This window comes from Equus asinus, chromosome 21, assembly GCF_041296235.1.
Source record: "Equus asinus isolate D_3611 breed Donkey chromosome 21, EquAss-T2T_v2, whole genome shotgun sequence".
Lineage (NCBI taxonomy): Eukaryota > Metazoa > Chordata > Mammalia > Perissodactyla > Equidae > Equus > Equus asinus.
In genome coordinates, this window is record NC_091810.1 from 33,311,230 (window position 1) to 33,331,787 (window position 20,558).

General features: G+C 38.3%; 1 protein-coding gene across 4 annotated transcripts in view; it reads right to left on the reverse strand.

The window, feature by feature from the left end:
- Positions 1-18,414, reverse strand: part of TAFA1 (TAFA chemokine like family member 1) — a 466,057-nt gene extending 447,643 nt beyond the window's left edge. For 2 of the 4 annotated variants that reach the window (XM_070493148.1, XM_070493146.1), the window contains exon 1: positions 15,888-16,141. In XM_070493148.1, coding sequence (XP_070349249.1) covers positions 15,888-16,005 — 118 coding nt within the window. In that variant the 5' untranslated portion in view covers positions 16,006-16,141. Of the gene's footprint in view, positions 1-15,887; positions 16,142-17,938 lie in introns of those variants that run through there. The other 2 variants (XM_014836080.3, XM_070493147.1) reach the window with 2 other exon arrangements.
- Positions 18,415-20,558: the final 2,144 nt, after the last annotated feature.

Sequence of the window (20,558 nt, forward strand, 5' to 3'; positions counted from 1 at the left end):
CATTCGTAGAAAGAAGAGAACAAGAGTGGCTGCCTCACAGTGGTCAGTGGAAGGATTAATGAAATAATATGGAATTCTTTGTACAATGCCAGGCACATAGTAAGTACTTTTTCAAAAATCCATGTTTAATGTATATAAAATCTAAGATACAATGGAGGTGGAGGTGTACTAAATTAAATCTTTTCTTTCAAAGTCAGCTTCCAGCCTTTGTCTCCTGCTGTCTTCAAGATAAAGGAGGACCTTTTTCCTGATCTTCTGATCTTCAGATTCTTCTAATGTATCTTCCTTTCTGCCTCCAGACCTTCATAATGCTGTTATCTCTGCCTAGAATTCCTTGCTGCCCAAATTCCGTGCCTAATTCTTAGAATGGCCTTTCTTATTTTTTCAGGTCCCATTTGAAGCATTGTTTTCATGGGAGCCTGACCCATATTTTAGACACTTCCCCTGACCAAATAACCCCTCCAAGGAAGGAAGAGGGGATAGATAGACAGACTTGGAGCTCCTCAAGGGAATAGTAGGGAGACAGGCACATCTGTCTTAGCAGGAACCCCACTATATTAACCTAACACTGGTTATAAGATTACAAATACTCTGTGAAGCTTCCACCTCCAAATGTTCTATTATAATGACAACTCTCTTGAATTAGCATTTTTATATTGCTTTCTGTTGATGAATAATACCATACCCAGTAGAAAGAACTTTACACCAGATCTTATTCACACAAACAAGTACATCAATAGAGCTTTTTGCTTACAATAATAATAAACTACCCTTACTTGTTTTCAACAATTTAATTAAATACAATTAACTCTAGTTTGTTTTGGCAACCTATTAATGTCACAACTGAATATAAATAGACTCATGAAAAGATTATAATTAATAAATCTTTACACTACTGTAAAATTACTCTGCTGCTCTGCTTGCCAGAAATACTTAACAACATTTTTGAAGTATGTTAATGAGAACAGTAAAAAAGAGATAATAAAGTTTTATCAAATAACTCAGCAAGGCTTCTAGAAGGCTTTGACCTCTTCAGGAGAGAGCTCTTGCCTTTTGAGTATGGTTCTTAAGAGACTCTGAAACACTAATTGCAAATTTATCACCATCTTATAATATCTTTAATCCATGCTTCTAACTGTATAGGTTATTTTCTCATGCTCACTCAAATTCCCCTAGAGTCTTAAAACATAAAAACCTGACCATTGGCACCTCATTTTTTGTTGTTTTTGCTCAGGCTCAAAATAACAGACACCGTGATACTCAGGCAATCCTTAATACACAAAGATATCATTTTTGTATTCAGAGTAGAAAATATGGGGTACACATAAGAGTACACAAAGATGGTACCCTGGGATGAGACCCACAGACATTTAGGTACTAATGTGTTTATCAGTATATACCTGGGTTTCTTCCTTTAGTACTTGGGTCCTATGATAAAAGGCAATGGGTGGGTTATTGTAAGGACAGCACAGTTAATGAAAAGAAAAAACACCTGAGGAAGTATGGAAGTATGGCTAAATGGTATAAGGTTTCAGTTGACTAGTGGCTCTTGTAATAGTATTATAATAGAGTTATAATCCATTCTGAGAACCACAAAGCACCAATGCTGACTTCTGGATGCTTTCCCATTAACAAGTTATTGGCCAGAGGTTTAAATTAATTAACCAAACTTTCCTATTATTTGACGTCATACAGACTCTACCAAACATTGAATAGAGCACCTCCATCAGTAATTACATATACAACACGCTATTGGAAGGAAGGATACTGTAAGTATTGACTGTTCATATTGACTCAGAATCATGACTAACCATTATGTATTCCAGAGCAGAGATTAGCCATGAAATTCCTATCTTTTGCCTGTGCTGAGTACATGGATTTTATTATCAGACGCCTCAGTGAGATAAGTGAGTAAATAAGTCCAAGTTGTAAAATTTCTATATGCATCCTTTTTTACACAATAAAATATTATGGGTGCATGTGTTAGTATCAAACATTCCTTCTATACCATCTTTTCTTTGCCATTCATATATTTACATAACAATATAACAAGATGCCATGATTGGACACCTACTGGATGGCAGATGTAGAACAGACATCATCTCTATGCCTTATTAAAGCCTGCAAAGTGGGGATTTTATAAACAGGAATCCCCGTTTTATGGGAGAGGCAGGGAGAATTACACTGGCTTGCCCACACTTAGAACTAATAACGCAATAATGATAGAACTGGCATGTGAACTCCTGGTTTGCTAATAGCATGATAATGATAGAGCTGGGGTGTGACCACTAAGCTTGCTCCTATCCCTACAGCTACTTTAGCCAAGAGTCACTGGTGGCAAAGAGAGTGAGGTCAGGTAAACAACCTGCAAGCAAGTCAACCTTCACCTAATTCTCAAAGATGCATGTATACGCTACACGTATGGTGTGTGCTTAGCCTGTTCCAGGAACCAATCTAAGTACTTTGCATGTATTAGCTTGCTTAATCATTTAAAACATTATTTTTAAATGAATAACATGACCCACCTGGAGGAGAGAATTCAGTTACATGTAAGAACAGCCTAGGTCAAGAATGGACAACATGTTTCATCTCAAAATTAAAGGGGTAAGTCCATGTAAGTCACTTCACACAGTATGTGACAGTGTAGGTGGTGATGATAATGGTTCTGGAGGTGGCTATTGTGGTTGTTTTTGAAACCATTCCTATCTCCTTTAACAACTCAATAACTGGAGCACCATACTTGGGAAGATACAGAGATTGAATCCAGGTTCAGGTACAAAGAGTTCCATATTGATTAGCAATATCTACAATGGCATCGTCAAAGAAAGAGTGGGCTGTGTGTCACAAATTTGTCATCACTGGCCATGAGGATATTTTGGAACAGAGGAAAGTATTTACTTTGATGATGAGAGGGATTTGAAAGGGAGACTTCAGGTCTGATTATATAAGCAAGTTCTACATGACGTGTTATTGGCCTGTGAGTCTAGCAAATTTTATTGGAAAGATAGCAAATTCCATATTTTAGCAAAAGACACTGCTGCAAACCCCTTACCAGAAAGGTCAGCCCACTTTACAATATTCTAGAGAATTTATAAAGTCTTAACATGATTAATGCCAAAAAGTCTTAACAAAAAGTTAAACTGCAGTTAGAGAACTCCTTTCCAGTGTGAATGATTTATAACTTCATTTTAAGTAAAACAGGAAATCTACACTAAGACTAAGTCTAATAAATGTAGATTTATCCTATGCTGCTGCTTCCCCACCTGAAGCACAAAACGGGTCTCCAAAGTCTAAAAGAATTTATCGGGAGACAATAACCCTATAAAAAATACTGGAAAATGAGGTGCTGTTAATCCAATAAGCAAAGAAAAGATATTCTCAGCCAGGCCTGTTTGCACAGTGAAATTAAGACTAAAGCATTACTCAGCCGCAGTACTCAAAATTATTGCATGATATAGCTAAGTCCAAGACACAGTTGCCTGCTAATGCAGAACAATGCCCCTCAATATAGAAATTTGTTTTGTAATTTAATTTCATGAAGACTAGCTTGCTGATATTCCTAAAAGCAGTGTTGGTTTTGATGGAAAGAGCACCTGACTGAGTTGATGCACACCCTAAGTTTTCCTCTCAGCTTTATCATTGTTATCCACATTTTGCAGGGTTTTGTAGAAGGAGGATCACAGAACTGACCATGTAGGGTTGTGGTATCAGATCAAATGTCATATCATGAGGAACAGCCCATCTCAGGGCCTACACACAGTAAAGACTCAATAAACTGAGCCCTTATTCAGAGGCCAACGAAATTCCCAACTTGTCCTCCTGAGCCGGATGAACTTGAACAAATCGCCTAATTTATTCTTTAAGATATTCTTTATGGGTAAAATGGAAAGATGTTCTACCTCATAAGGTTATCATGAGGCTTCAATGAAACATCAAATGCTTCAGATCATTCATTCGTCAAGTATTTATTTGGTCCCCACCATGTGCCAGACACTGTTTCAGTCATTGCTAGACTGCTGGGTTCCCCACCCTCACAAAGCTTGCAAGCTGGAGGGGAAAGAAGTGTTAAACCACTGATTATAATAAAGGGACCTCGCTATTATTAACATGGAAGTATAGTTCTCTGCACCTCGTAGGTGATCAATAAACATTTGTTGAATAACACATATTCAATTTGTTCTATGTTAGCAATAAAAATGACTATCCTTAGGTTTTGATTTAGATATATGCAGTTGCCTCTAATATAATAACTAGACTTTTAAAAACAACAGTAATGACATATTTTGTCTTTTATTACACAAAGGTAACAATAATTCAAAGTTGTGAAAGGCTTCTTGGGACTCAGAGAGTCTGGCCAGAGTACAGATGCTGCATTTTTGTTAATTAACTGACACGCTTTCCATAGAGACTCAAATTGTGGATCCTGGGGCTCCTTTCTTCCATCTCACCTAGCCTTCCACCTGTGATCATCAGTGTACATTGATAAGGCAGCCTTAGATTATGAAACAGTAACAAAGAAAAAAAGTCTTACTTTCTCTTTAATTAGAATAATACAGTAGTCTGCCCTTATCTACAGTTTCACTTTCCGCAGTTTTCAGCTACCCACAGTCAACCAAGATCTGAAAAATATTAAATGGAAAATTCCAGAAATAAACAATTCAGAAGTTTTAAATTGCCTGCCATTCTGAGTAGCAAACCTCATGCTGGTCTGCTCAGTCATCCTGTCCCCAATCCCGTGTCACCCTCCCCCCAACTTGAATCATCCCTTGGTCCAGCGGATCCATGCTATATATGCCATCCACCCATTAGTCACTTCATAGCCGTCTTGGTAGTTAGATTGAACGGTATCGCAGTGCTTGTGTTCGAGAAATCTTTATTTTACTTCTTAACGGCTTCAAAGCGCAAGAGTAGTGATGCTGGCAATTTGGATACACCAAAGAGAAGCCATAAAGTGCTTCCTTTAAGTGAAAAGGTGAAAGTCCTCGACTTAATAAGAAAAGAAAAGCATATGCTGAGGTTTCTAAGATCTACAGTAACTTTTATTACAGTATATTGTTATAATTGTTCTAGTTTATTATTAGTTACTGTTGTTAATCTCTTACTGTGCCTAAGTGATAAATTAAGCTTTATCATAAGTATGTATATATGGGAAAAAACATAGTATAGATAGGGTTCAGTACTATCTGCCGTTTCAGGCATCCCCTGGGGATCTCGGAACACAGCTCCCGCAGATAAGGCAGACTGCTGTACAGAGTTTCTCCAACTAGTTTAGGGTCATCGCTCCACCTTATCCCCCTTACCTGCCTCTAAATCTTTACTTGTTCTGTTCCTTTGGTTGAACAGGCCACCGTTGATGTTTTCCTACTAGCTAACTTGCTCCCCAACATTCAAAGCCCAACACAAAATCGCCCCCCTTCATGAGGACTTCCCAAATCTTCTCTGCTCAGAATGAATTGCTTTGTGCTTTATGATCACAGAGCACCCTATCTGGTTAGAGCTTATATCACAAGCAGCTTTGCATCATAGACATAGAGTTAGAGAAGAATGGGGAAAGGAATCAAAAATTCCTAGAGGTAATAAAAAGAAAGTTTTACAATTCTTAGAAGTCAATGGAATTGTCTAAAGCTCCACTATCTTAAACAGTAGTTACTACATATGTGTGGCTTTCTAAATTTAAATTGGATTTAATTACATTTTGGTTCACTCTTCTATTTTTTTGATGAACTACTTCATGGCATGCATTTTTTTGGATAGGAGAGTGTTCTGCAGATGGTCAGTCAATTACCCCGCATCAGAGATGGTTAAAGACTCTCAACTTGCGTGCCAGTGTCAATCAACTGATAGGCGGTGCCTGGAGAAGGATTGAAAAAGATTCTGAAATCACATCTAGGCTCTGTGGGAACATTCACTGTGATTGATTACCCAGGCCTGTGATAGATAGAGGGCTGGAGATTGGCAGCCTGTATGCCATAAATCTGCCCTTACTTCTAAACAATCCTGGGAGTAGCTGTCAAAAATGTTGCCCTACAAATGTTCACCCAGTGACCTAGTTTCTCAAGCACATGTCCAGTGCATGGCATCTTGCATTTTCATCAGATAAAGAGATTTAAGGAGCTACAAAAACAACTCAACTAAATAAGACCTCATCTGGAAAGATTCCAAATGGCACATTCTCCTGTCTTATGTCTTACCATTTCATTTCAAAAAAATGACTTTATTTTTATTTTTTGCTATGTCACGTATTTTCAAATTCAGAGTTCTACGAGGAGCTGGCCTCCAGTTAGAATTTCTTCATAAAATAGAGGTGTTCAAACTTTCCTGACCACAGCACACTGAGGTGGTGAAATTCTAATTCCTACCTGTTTCCACTGGAAAAATACTTAGGTAACAAATACTTGGAAAAATACATTTATGAATCACTAACTATTTTTATAAAATAAGATGAGCCTATTAACATGCTCATATATTATGAAGTGATGCCCTATGGATGTAAAAATAAACCAAAAATGTTACCTACCTTGAGAATTATGTTGCATTGGTTCACAAGCAGTATATAAATGATGTCACTATACAAGTGTCACCATACAAATAAGTTTGAAGGTGACTACATGTACATGTTTTACAATAAAGATATAGATGAATCATTTCTGGACCACGACTCAGGAATCTCTTAAAGTCTAGTCTTTAGCAAATTTAAAATCCAAAATATGCAAAGATGCATCATTACAGACTATAGGGTTAATGAAACAGCCCACAGTGAACTTAATTGATAATGATGAAAGTAAACCAACACTAATTTATAATTAAAAAGCAAGGACCACAGCAAGTGAAAATCACTAACAACTCAAACACTCAAGATACTCTGATAACAAATTACCCTTCCCAAAATTGCATGAATTCTAATTATTTGCATGCAGGCATTTCGCAATGTTTCCAAGAGCTGGCAGCCTGTTTTCTTAGTGGAATACTAAATCAAGGCAGCTCAGTAAACCTTAGTTACATGTCATTCTAGCAGAATGATAACTCACTGGTATACTAATAAGCAACCTAAGACTAATAAGTATACTAGTAAGTATCACATATAAAATGAATGCACTCGAAATCTTAAATCACTTGCCCAAAAGAACAACAGTTGCAAAAAAACTTTTGGGTCTGGAGATAAATTTATAGCCCACCAGTGAACTGCAGACTAGATTTTGAGAACTTCAATAAAGTATTAAATTAAGTGTTTTATATAGGCATCACCATGCTGCCTGATGCTGCCCTCTGTTTTATTACATTTACAGATTACTCTTTCTCCCTAATGTTAATCTAAAGGAAAGTTAATTGACTTTTACCTATGATTCAAATGAGACCTCTGTCCAGGCCTTTGGCTTCGTTATATAAATGGTCTCTATCAGCCCTCCAGTGACAGCAGCTAGCTGCTTACAAAAGGCTCAGAGACACTCAGCGTTCTAGCATATTGGGTATAACCCAGGATCAAACTAAACCATGGGCATAATTTTAAAGCAGGTCAAGGGACATGTACATAGAAATTCCCCTTTTGGCCCCACTGCCTTCTGCCTCTCTCTACCTTGCTTGCATTAAAGAATTTGATAAACTCATTAGGAATCATAAAATATTGGAGCTGGAGATAATCTTGTCTGAGGTCACACACGACATCCTGCAGGTGGAATATAGTCCTGAGTCAAGTTTCACTTGGCCCACCTGACATTTAAAGGATAATGAACCTACACATAAAATTCTAGGTTTCTGGCTTGCCTTGTACCATTGGATGATCTGGTCACATTGAGCCCATCTCGGGTGTAGCTAAGGATGTGTTGGGCCCTCTGGATGTACATATGCTCTTTAGTCATCACAGTTTTCAGCATTTTGTAATATCTGGCCCCCATGCTGGCCCACTCATTTTTGTGAACTGTCTGGTCTGTGAAGGCATTTGCCTTGTCCATCTATGAAATCATCCGGAAAGTTTGCAAATAGTTTTAGCAGAAGGCTTTTAAAAATATACAGAGGTGATTCTATACTGAATCTTGCTCTGTCAAATGGATAAAATCAATGACCAGATCATCAGGCAGCATAAAACTTTATTATTTGGCAGAATATACTTTACTGTTTGTGGAATGCAGGGATTGCCTCCTTGGAGCTGCTGGGCACAATATGAAAATCATCGATTCCTTCCACTGCTCTCATCTGTGGCCTTGCAATTGACAACTTAAGTGAGATCCTGAAAGCTCCGGTGTCCTACCTGTGCTCTGGTGCTCTTTCCTCATCAACATTTCATATAAAAAAGGCTTAACATGGAGCTTTCCCACCAGTATTTGCATTATTAAAGGATATAAAGTTCTGACGTAGTTGATCAGAAAATATTATTGAATACCTACACAGCATTTATTCAGTGGGAAGGAGGACCTGCTGGTCTGCTGACCCAGATCCGGGATGTGTTGTCAATTTCAAGAGCATTGAAGTGCTTTTCCGCTCACTGTGGGGTAGCTCATCTTAATCTAGCAGCTGGCATTCTGTATTCACTTCAAAGCATGTAACTCAATCCGCCCACTCTTCATCCAAGTAGGAAATCAGAAAAATCCTTTGGACATATACAGACCCAGTTAGCTTGGATTAATTCTTGGGTAAAGTGGAAGCACGCCTAGAAAAGAAGGTCTGGTAAGGGTGCAGTAGCAGAATTGAGGCTGGGGGTGTAGGAAGCTTTCCTCCCTTCCAGACTCAGGGTGAGGTTTGGTTTGACTCCTTCACTAAATGGAGGAAGAATCCACTTAATAAGTAGGCAGATCACTCAGCATATCTAGCCATCTTCTGAGAGAAAATCTTAGATAATATCATTTCTCTTTTCTTTCTATGGATCTCTATTACATAAAATCAGAGACAGAAAAGAAATAGTGGACCGACAGGTTCCCTAAGTACTTTGAGGACATTATATTTGGAGAACCTGATTGGTTTATGCAAATTGTTAACATAATAATTCATCTTGTCTTTACCCCAAAGAAAGTAAAAATTGCTTATCTGGTGTTATTTTCTCCTTGCAACAAAGATGAAGTGAATTTGCCTTTTGATACCAAGATTTGAAAGCAAAAGGCCTTTCCCTATTTGCTAAGTGAAGTTTTTCATTCCCTCAAGACTAAAACGATAATATTTTTTAAATCTCTAGGGAAAAAAAATTCATACCATGACTGAAAATTTTAGAGATTTAATTTTTTACTACAGTTGTAAGTATATTCTTTGGATTGTTTTGATTAATGGAATAGCTACCAAATATAGAATAAAGTCAAACATCGGCTCAAAGAGGTTGCGCAGATACGCAAATACTCACATGTGTATGTTATGCTGGCAATTTAATGTTTATGTTATTCTCCATTTGAACTATCTCCTAAACACACAAACAGACACACATGCATCCATTCATACGCACACACGAACACTCACACACATACTCACACACAAATAGTAACAAATGAGGGAGAGTTTAAGATTCCACCAGAACAGTCATTCCTTCTTTCCTTAATAATTTCACAAATATTTTCTGAACACCTATTATATGTCAAGAAGTGGGAGATAAACAGATGAATAGCACAGGATTCCAGAATTATCTTGGCCCATACTTCTCAGCACATGTGATATGAACAGGCACTATAGATGTCGACCAAATAAAAAAATGTTTGCAAAATTTGAATTACACACAATCAGATTTCCTATCTGCAAATCTTTCTGGAACTTTCATACACCTACATGCACTGCAGATCTCCAAGAGGCGAACATATCATGCAGCGAGTGCTACCCCAACAGTCAATAGCTTTTTTCCAAGGAGCATCTTGAGGGGACAGTGTTTTGTGAGCTGGGAAATGCTAGCCTAGACATTTCATTGGATTAAGGCTCTGAGAAAGAAAGGGGCCTCATGGTATTTTCCTCCCTATACTTCCTTCTTTTTCCTTAAACTGGAAATGTTGTTTGATATATTTCTAATTTTATCATAAAACTCCCTATAGCCAATATTTTGAGCTTTTTATTAAAAAGCAATAGACACCCATACTAAAACAAATCCAAAAAATACAGAATTATGTGAAATAAAAACTCTAAATTATTCCAGTCCTCCTACTAGTTTGAACTAACACTGTATAAAGAATGTTCATATATCCTTTCTGACATTTTTTATGCATGTGCAAATATTTTTTTCTCCAAAATTATTTTGAAGCTGAGCATTCTATCCCTTGTTTTCTTTACTCAGCAGCGTATCAGGGACGTTTTTCCACAATAGTACATATGAACATATCTCAACCTTTGCAATAGCTACATTGAATCCCATTGTGCAGATGTACCATGATCTTTTTTACTGGTCCCCTTTTGATGGAGATGAAATTCCCTTCTAATTTTTTGCCATTAAAGTTACTGTTGCAATGACTAAATCTTAACATACATCTTTTCACACCTGTCCAGTCATTTTCTTAGAATAAGTGTCTACAACAGGAATTGTGTCAGGTCTTACACTTTTACATTTTGGGAGATATTGCCAAATGACTTTCAAAACCTGGTGTACCAATTTATACGCTCAAGCTTTGAGATTTTTATATAGTGTAAAATTGGAAGAGTTTTTAAAAGTTCAAGTTCTCTTCAATGAATTTTAAGAAATCAACAATTAAAGGCTAATGTTCACTTGTGCCACTTCTAAATATTTGCTTACACTATGGTATAACATCTACTTTCCCAAACGACAAATTGAGGCCATAGGGTTGAGCTCACATAAGTAACAGTATTTATATAGCATTGTAATAATTCTCTTATAAGTCCATGGAATCAATGGAAAATATTTACTTGCATCTCTACTTGGTTTTGATATTTTGGGGTCTTACCAAATGTCCATAGCATGCTCTGACTCTGGGATGAAGTCAATATTATCAATCAGATGATCAATGGATTATCCCTAGCACAAGCTTACACCAAATAACAACCTGTCTGCTCTAATCCTTAGGCCAATTCACTACACTTAGCAACCTAGTACTGGTAGGCATTCTTAAAAAGCCAATACGCAACCACTGTTGTTCTCACTATTTCTTTTATATTACAATTATAAAACAATCCTTTATTGTAGCATACCTTGGTATTCTAATGCATATTCTTCAAGTAGTTTTCAATAAAGCAATATTGAACAATAAGGTAAAAGTAAGTATAAGGCACACAAGAATGCTTTTTAATATTTTAATTAAAAATACCACACCTTAAAATGGATAATGATGTTCAGTATATAATAATAAAGTCATAAATGAATACCTCTAAATATATAGTTTGCTTAATATAGCTTTAAATCAGTCTAAGTTACATAGATAATTCTATTCAGAGTGATCTTTTCATGTATCATTTCCATACACCCCTGTCAATAAAATAGCAGTGACTCAAGAATAAATGATTTATTAGGCACTTATAACTTCTTGTCTCATGTAATCTATCTATATAATTTTAAATTACTAAAGAATCTCAAGGATCTTTTTTCACTAAAGTATTTTGAAATGATCCATATTTTATTAAGTTTCAAGGACACCCCCACCCCACACCCACACCCTCAAAATTAAGTAACAATTAAAATTGCTGTCATGATTCATATATCCATGAAGGGAAAAAAAACTAATCCTAAGTTAAAATTAGCAAATCACTCATCCTTTTTTACCTGTTACACAACAACTGATTTATAAAGTGCTGAAGTTGTCTATTTGAATTCCCTGAAACAATGGAACACCACTTTTGAGTTTTCATTGTTTAGTTTGTCTTTTTTAAATTGTGTCCTCCTTATAGCTTTACTGTATATAGATTTGAAAAGGCACAAGTATTCTTCAAGTTGTTCTGGTAATTTCCTACATCATTCCCAAAATAAAAACTTGATTTAGCCAAGTATTAAATTATTGATATTAAAAATCTGTTTATAGCACATTTTACTCATTTGTGTAATTTTAAAATTCACTTTCATTTGATTGACTGTTTTAATCTTTCTTAACTAGTGAGTAACTGAAAATAAATGGTGCATTCCTAATACTATAAATATGAAAAATAGGGAGTACTCAGGGACTGCAGGGGAATACATTAAAATCAGTCAGTTTTCTAGTTAACATATTCTCATTCTGTTTGTGTACAAACCCACTGCATTGAGAAGACGGATCACACATTCACGGCCTCCCAAAAACATTGTCCGGATTTCATGTTTTGACAGCAGAAATTGGCCCAAATCTCTAACCATTTCCCCTAAAGGACCCTGGCTGACTGGTGCCATCCAGGTGCGGCACAGAACGAACACAGGGAACATCGCGTCAAATTCCACTCATCTGTCAGTGTAGTGGATTATTTCTTGAGAGACTGAAATTGGCTGTTTGGGATGGGAACACCATCAATCTTCCTGTACAGGGGATGGCGAAGTGCCTGTAAGAGGCTGGCGAGAGGGGGCCAGCCGTTCCTAAGCAGGTGAGGAGGCAGCTGTAAGGCCTTCGATCTCCTTTCATTCAGGGCTCTGAGTGAAAGATTTGTCATTTTTCACATTTGCTGGATACTTGGTATGCATGCAGTGTCTGCCTGCTCCTGCTTTATGAAAGAGGCGATTTTTCAAGCTTAGGCAAATGTGGCAAAGCTCGGGGTCTGCTGGTGTCTCATTTTTTCTCATCATGTCAATTGTTTTAACGGATTTGAGAAAATGAGATTATTTTTTTTCCTTTTTGCTCATTTATCCAGCTATTTATTTATTTATTTGCTCATTTAGGGGTGGATTGTCACAGATAACTGGCCCTGATTTCTCTCTTGTTTTCATACACATTTCATTAGTGTCCCTGAAGATTTAAGACCCACAAGGGGAGACGTCACAACTCTCATCAAAAAAAGCATATATTTACTCTTAAAATCAAAACAGAAGATGGTATTAAAGTTGATTGTATTCCTGACTGAAAGAATCTAGAATATTGCTAGGTCCAAGATCTATCGCTTTAATCTTGGCAGCTATTGTTGAAAACCCAAGAAAGTTGAATAAACGTATTACATAGAACTGTTGGACTTTTGGTTTCATATCATTTTGATCTTTCTGCATCTAGAAAGGAGTATTTATAGTTTCTTAATTTCATCAACGAATCTGAAATGAGTTTGAAACGTATAAGCACTTGGGGTTGAAATTGGTTTCATTGCTGCACTTTCTTGGGGTACCTGACGCAGAGATCACCCATACATTGGTGATAATAAGCAATTTCTAGAGGTAGACAACGGAAAAAACAAACATTGAGTCTAATTTCAGTTGGAACCTAGTGATGTGTCTCTCAGTTTAAAACTATAATATGTTGATAATAAGCCTCATAAAGACATGAGTTTACTTATTACTAATATCATAGCCATAATCCTCCACCAAAAAAAATCTCATATATTAACTGATGAATAGAGATAGTCTAGGTGAAAGGTCATTGCAAACTGTACTGTTTTTCATGACTATAAGCATAGAGCACAAAATAAGGCACATAGCATTTGGGGGCATATTCCAGCCAAGTACCACATAGTTAAAAAAACAACAGCAAGAATAAAAACAACATTTTTGTCCTGACCCTACGGATTATTAGCTCTGTATAAGCAAAACTTCATTCATTCAACATCTCTGACATGAACGATTGTAGTTTATTAAGTGGCGATGTCAGTAATTCCTGATATTTATGAAAAGCTTTACATTTTTCAAAGCACTTTCACGAAGGTTATTTTATTTACTACCCCCACAATGTCCCTAAATGGGAAATTGAGCTCAGAGAAGAAAAGTGCTTTGCCCAAGGTCACATCACTAATGTTAAGTGACAGAGTAGATGCCCAGTCCTGAGCTCTGCCATCACCACGTGCTGCCATAGCCGCTACCTTTCGGAATGGGTTTGCAGTTCAAAAGAGTCCATGTATTCATATAACTTAAAAGTTTTCACAAATTACGCGAGAGAGCTCACACCTCCCCAAAGATCCTACTTGGTACGATTATTCTGTGCACCGGGAGACATTATGTCCTCTTTGGGACAGACTTCCAATGGCAGTTAATGGCTGCGTGGTCTCAAACAAGTCACCCAATCCCTCAGGGCAATGGGGGTAAGGGGGTTTACTCCTACTTGTATAACGATTAAGCCAGACAATATGTATTAACCTTGGGAGCGTGCCTAAAACACTCACAATAGTTATTTTTGTTATGTTTTCTTATTAAGTATTACAGTGACTGCAGATTCCCCGTATTACTTGTATGATTATTTAACATGTCAAAGGCATTTTTGCCAAACAGATTGGTGATTAACCTATTGGAGGTAACGTGGGGCTTCCAGAACCCACGTTTGTTTTTCCTCCGCCCCGGCACTGAAGCCTGGGGGAGTCCGGCGGTGCGCGCTCCAGGCTCAGGACACACAAGGCAGAAACACAAATGCACAGCAGCGGCAGAGCGGTTCCCACGCCCACCTGCAGGGGCACCAGCGCCCCCTCGCCTTCCCTCCCCAACCCAGGGCGTGGGGAACGAAGGTGGCAGGGGTCCAGAGGTAGCCCCCCGCCTCTGCCCCAAACTCAGCCCCTCCACACGCCTCTCCTCCAGGGGCGACCCAGGCTCTAGCAAGCAGCAAGCTGATGCGCTCGACTACAGCCTGGTGCGGACGCGCAGGAGGACCCCGGGCTGCGCCCGCGCTCTTTGGATCCTGCCCCGAGCCGGGAAGCAGAACCCCTGGAGGCAGCAAGCAGCGCCCTGGGAGGTGCTTCTGGAGGACTGTGCGGAAGAGCCCAGGATCGGTGCCCAGGCCGGCTGCGCAGCCAGGGAAAGGCTGGACCGCGCAGCTGGAGGAAGCCAGCGCATGGGAGGAGGCCAGGAATGGATTTGGAGAGGGGTATGGAGGGCTGGGAGCACTGGAGAAGCGAGGATCGGAAGCTTGGGAGCGCAACTGGTCCCCAGAGCCCGAACTTGGCGGTCGGATGGGAGGGGGAGGTGGAGAGTCGGGTGGATGAAGGTGGAGGGTGGAGTAAACGGATGCAAAGGCTGAAGCTAAACAGAAAATGGAAGGAAATCTTTCCGGGAACCAGGGCGGGTAAGGACAATCAAGCTGGGGGACAGTAATGAGAAAGCTGGAGGGGCAAAGAAGGAAAGAAAAATCCAGACTGAAGCGTGAGGCCATGGAAGGGGACGAAATAGACTTTGAACGGAAAAACGAAGAAAGCAAAATGCGTCAGGAACTCAAAATTCAATATGAAAAAAATCAAGATAAAGGGAACTTGTCCCTCATACTGGCGAGAGAGAGAGAGAGAGAGAGAGAGAAAAAAAAAAAAAAAAGCCACCGACCATACTAGAAGAACAGAGAGTGAAGGAAGGGGAAAAGGAGAAAGATTAAACCAGACAAGAAATAGTAAGTTACTTTTTAATTTCTTTTTCACTGACAAACTACCTCCAAAGTTAATTTTGGCACCAACATCCCCACAAAATCCTTAGCCACATACACACGGAGATTATGGGATCTACACTAGATAAAAATGCCTCCCAGGAACATACACACATTATTTTATTAGTTGCAAAGATCATATTTTGCGTCCCTAAAAAAATCCTCAAGTCTTGAAAGTTATCCCACCTTTTGCAGAATATTTTGCAATTGGCCAAAGCATCCAAAACCAAAAAACCTTTTAAGGTCTGTGCAAGGTGGTGAGGGGACTCAGAGAAAATGACCTTTTATGAGAAGTTAATAGAAACACCTCCAAGGCATTTTAGTATCCCCCATTTCCCCAAAGCATCCAACCAACAATACGTCTTGGAATTCAGAGGGAAGCTGCCCACACTGTAGCACTTTCTGTCACTTGCCTTCAACCATCTGTTAAGGAGACAGCAGTAAGACAGGAGGCTGCAGTGGAGCCAGCTCCGGACTTACCTGGTCGGTGCAGGTGGTGCTGCTGGAAGGTGTGCTGAAGGGATCCATGGCAGAGCAGCATTGCACAAGCACTTATCCACAAATACAGGACCCAGGACATCGCAGAGACCATTGCCATTCTCTAAAGAGAACATTAGACAGGAAGGATTACCGCTGGCTTCAAGCCCCCAGCTCAGTCAGTCCCACTGACAAGAGAAAGGGGGTCTCAGACGTCATGTCCCTCTGCTACTTTGCTGGCTGGAATTAATGACCCAGCAGAGGTCACGCCGTGAAGTGAGATTGAGGGAAGGCACGCTCCAGGAGATCATGAATTCATTTTTGAAATTCTGCAAAACCAAACTCCAAGGATTGCCAAAATATAAAAATAAATGAAAGTTTTTGACGATCAGTTAGGCAGTTTGAAACATGTATCCTGACTAAACATCCTGTTTTACACAATGATCTTTAAGCCATAGTTATTCCAGGCATTGAAAAGCTGCATACTCCTGTTCATTCTAACTTCATTGCAAGTCTGACATAAGCCTGAAAGGAAAGAGTGGATTCTTTTTTTTTAATTCTACAGTCATGAATTTTTAATCAGTATGCTGTCTTCTAAACTAAGTAATCATTTCTCAGAGGCATGTTGTAATCTCCTGATAGAACCGGTCTTTTGGGCTGGACTTAAAACCAGAAGGAATTGTCTTCAGCCAGAATGAGTTTCAGATGCAAGATCTAGGCTGCTTTCCTAGAGCGAGCCATAATTTACAATATTGCTTTGCCTCCTAAGATCCCATTGTGGCATTTGTTGTACAGGGTTGATGAATATGCATATACAGGTGGTGTATGTATTTATGGATGAACATACACCTCTTAGGCGCTGAAACTTTCACAGTCTTCTCTGCACCCATAAGGATCTTAGGAGCTACAAAGGCTCAACTGTGCTACGTATAGTCCAATTTTTTAAACAACACCTTATGCTGCATTTCATATTGCCAAATTAATCAAACTTGAAACATCGTCCTTAGTCAGCCAGTGATATGGAAGCATTTTCTATACAAGAATCCAGTTAAGTATATGCTTTTCTCTTTCACAGAGAGAGCTTTGGAACCAAGACTGTTTCTTCCTTCTTTTAATTTCCACTGTCAAATCATACACTTCAGGTATTTCAACTGTACATTTAAAAGCTGCTAGTGACCTCCCAGTGTGGCTTCTTTATTCATGGAAATTGGTATTCTTTCAAAAACTGTGATGTTCAGAAGGCAAAAATATACATTGCATATATATGTATACAGGCATAATACAGGATAATTTATGGGTTTTAGGAGAGAGACGTAGACTTTAAGAAGGGTTTTAGGACTGTAATAGGCAAATGGTGACAACCATAATTAAGTGCAAAGTAGGAAAACATTATTTTCAACAGCATGGTGCCTTTCATGCACCAGTCTGTGATTCAGATGGACCACTCACTTTATAATTAGTTTCACTGCCCACTGTTTACTTTTGTATACAGCAGATTTAGCCTGATTGTCTTCAGAACTATCAGCATAATATAGATACATTCTCTTCAATAGAGATAAATAGCAACACCCCTCCTGTGAATCCTGAAATGAATGCATTTGGGGGCCTTTTCAAAATACCCTGCAAATTATAGAAAGACAAAACAGAGGTGACTGTGGCATGCGTTGACTGCTTGAGAATTTCAGTTAAAATGCACTAGAAATTCATCTAAACTTGAAAAAAGCTTACCACAATCAAAACTCAACAGTTTTTCAATGACTCTGCTTTCTCTTGCTCATTTCTTCACCCACATAGATCTTAGCACTCAAAAGATTTCTGTGACTTGATGTTTTCAATATTTTCCTTCTTTCCATTTAACTTTCTTTAATTCTCAGCTTTACTTCCAAGGTTCCCGCATCTTGCTCTTACTGCTCGCTGTCTTACCAAGAGGTTGTCCTTATGTTAATCAGTGTTTCCCCCAAATAATGCATCCAGCCTTACATAGTTCCCTAGATATAACTGAATAGGTTACAAATCTGCTTTCTGAATCTTAAATCCTTAAAGAGGCTTCTTACCTGAAAAATCCAGCCAAGAGCAGAGTACTCTATTAGTGTTCATTGGAAAGCTCTAACACTTTCTAAAATCCATCTGTGCCACAATTCGAGATTTTTAAAAAAGAGCTTCCCAGTAATCTTCTTTATCAGGATTAAAAAATATATTTTTCTCTTCCGATGCTATTTCCACAGTAAAGAAGACATCGGGTTCATTCAGACTGTATTGTCAGAAAAGGAGCCAAGGTTTGAGGGGTGGAAACCTTGTCATTTTCACCTTTAAATCATCTCCTGGCGTCACCTCTGCCTGACGAGACCTTTGAAGTGATGGTGAGATAATGTGCAGTTTCCTGATGAGAATCAGTTTATAGTTAATGACGGACCATCCCCACTCCAGTGCTTTCGGGGCAGAGTAAGGCAGCAAGATGTAGGAGCCAGGCTGCTATACGGTGCTGGTGCTGTAAGTAGCAGTAGTCTGTTTCAATACATCCCTCGTCTGTAAAGTATCACATGTCTTAAAGTGACATTACCCTCTATTACAGCCACGGTGTATTGTAATACCTGCCCACTAACTCTTCAACAACTCAAGCAGCACTTTAACACTATGTTGTCTGGCATGCTATGTTAGACATTTTACTGATACCATTCATTTGCCGAAAGAGTAAAGAGGGAAGGAGAAACAAAAGAAAAAAGCATTCTGCAAAATATTGATAGTGTTAATAGGTGTTATACTTCTAACAGTAAATGAGAAAGTGAAATATAACCCATTTCTTACCTCTTAATGTTCTTTTAGCCAGTAAGTTAACCATAAATATTGTTAGGTTTATATAAATTAAGTCTATCGATTGTTTTGGCAGCTAAATCTGGGAATATGGTATACCCGGAATATAAGATAGATGTTTATATGAATAAGCCCAATAAAAACCTTCTGAGTTTTTTGAACATGTTTAATAAATAGAAATATGTCATTTTCAGCATCGAAGGCTGGGTTTTGACAAAGAAATATGCCCAAGGCACTTTTTTTTAAAATTTTTCTCTCCTTCAAATTGCATGCCGGGATGGGGAGAGGAAAAACTCAGAAGGTCAACATTTCGTTTCTAGTGCCATGGCGTGAACATTTTCTTCTTTGGAAATATAGTGTGATGGTACCTGACATCAACGATGCATATACGATGACCTAGTTTTCACTTATAGACTGCACTGGCAATGATTCTCGGAAATACTCATTCAGTTATTTCAGGAATCACTTATAAAGCACCTACTGTGTGTTAAATGCTTGGGGACAAGGCAGAGAACAACATCGATCTGATCTCCACTGTACTAGATCATACTGTCTAGTCTTTCATATTATTTCCCAAATCAAGCTAGTTTTCATAATTTTCCTTCCCTGAAAACCTTTGGAAATGATTCAGAATACTGCGCCTTTCACAAGCATTATAAAGAAGTTTCCATGCTGCAATGCGTCTTTGGAAGCCATTCTCTTTTCTCTTGTTACGGAGAGTGAGAGAATGAGGGACCCTTCAGACTAATCAGTCTTTCCCACGGGTCTTTCACATTGCACAGTACGCACGTAATAGCTCTTTGTAACATAACAACTGTTTATTAAACCTTACCACTAAACAAATCTCAAGATAACAGTAAATGCTAATCTTAGAGTTAAAAATAAGTCAAGGACGTCAAAGTTCTAGTTGGTATTGCATGTTTCATTTCTGTGGTTTATTATTGTTGTGTTGGTGAGTATATACAGAAAGTTCATGCCAACTGTGCAATATCAGGACAAAAATAATAATAAGAGCAGTAGCAACAGCTAATGCTTATTAAACCGTCACCATGTGCTAGCACTACTTTATAGTATATTGCCTGTAAGGTGTAATTTAATCCTTTTTACTAACCTCATAAGATAAGTATTATTATTATTATCTCCGTTTCATGGATAAGGAACCCGAGAGGGGACAGGGAGATTAAGAAACTTGCTTAAGGGAGTATAGTAAGTGATAGAGCAGGTTTCACACCCCAGTGGTCTGGCTCAAGAGCCTATCTCTTAAACACTTGGACAAAATACCTTATGGGAAAAACAACCCCCCAAAATTAACCATTACATTTTCTTATTTCTTTAGCATTAAGACGATCTCAAAAAATTATTTATTCTTTCACGAGGCATGTGTTAAGTACATTCCATACATTTGAAATATAGAAGTCTGGAATATAGTCTTTACTCTATGATTTTTTTGGTTTTGTTTTTGCTATGCTAATGCATAAAAATTAAAAGGAAGTTCACATTCACTAATTAAGGTTACCATTTTGAAAAACTGCAACCATTATGTTCTTCATTTCTAGGGATTAAATTGACACCCAACATAGTTACCTACCTACAATTCAGTTCAATTTAGTAAACTAGAAACATGTACTAATGGATTACATCCAAGGCACTGAGACAGGCATTGCTGAAAATTTAAAAAAAAAAAAGAATGGAAAAAAGACTTGCTCTTTCAGGTTTAAGTAACTCTGTGTGTGTGTGTGTGTGTGTGTGTGTGTGTGTGTTGGAACGAGATAGCAACACTGTTCAACATTTTTTCTTCCAAGTACCTTGTAGTCCATTGTATAACAGCCAATGATCATTTGTCCTAATAATAGAAGCATCAAC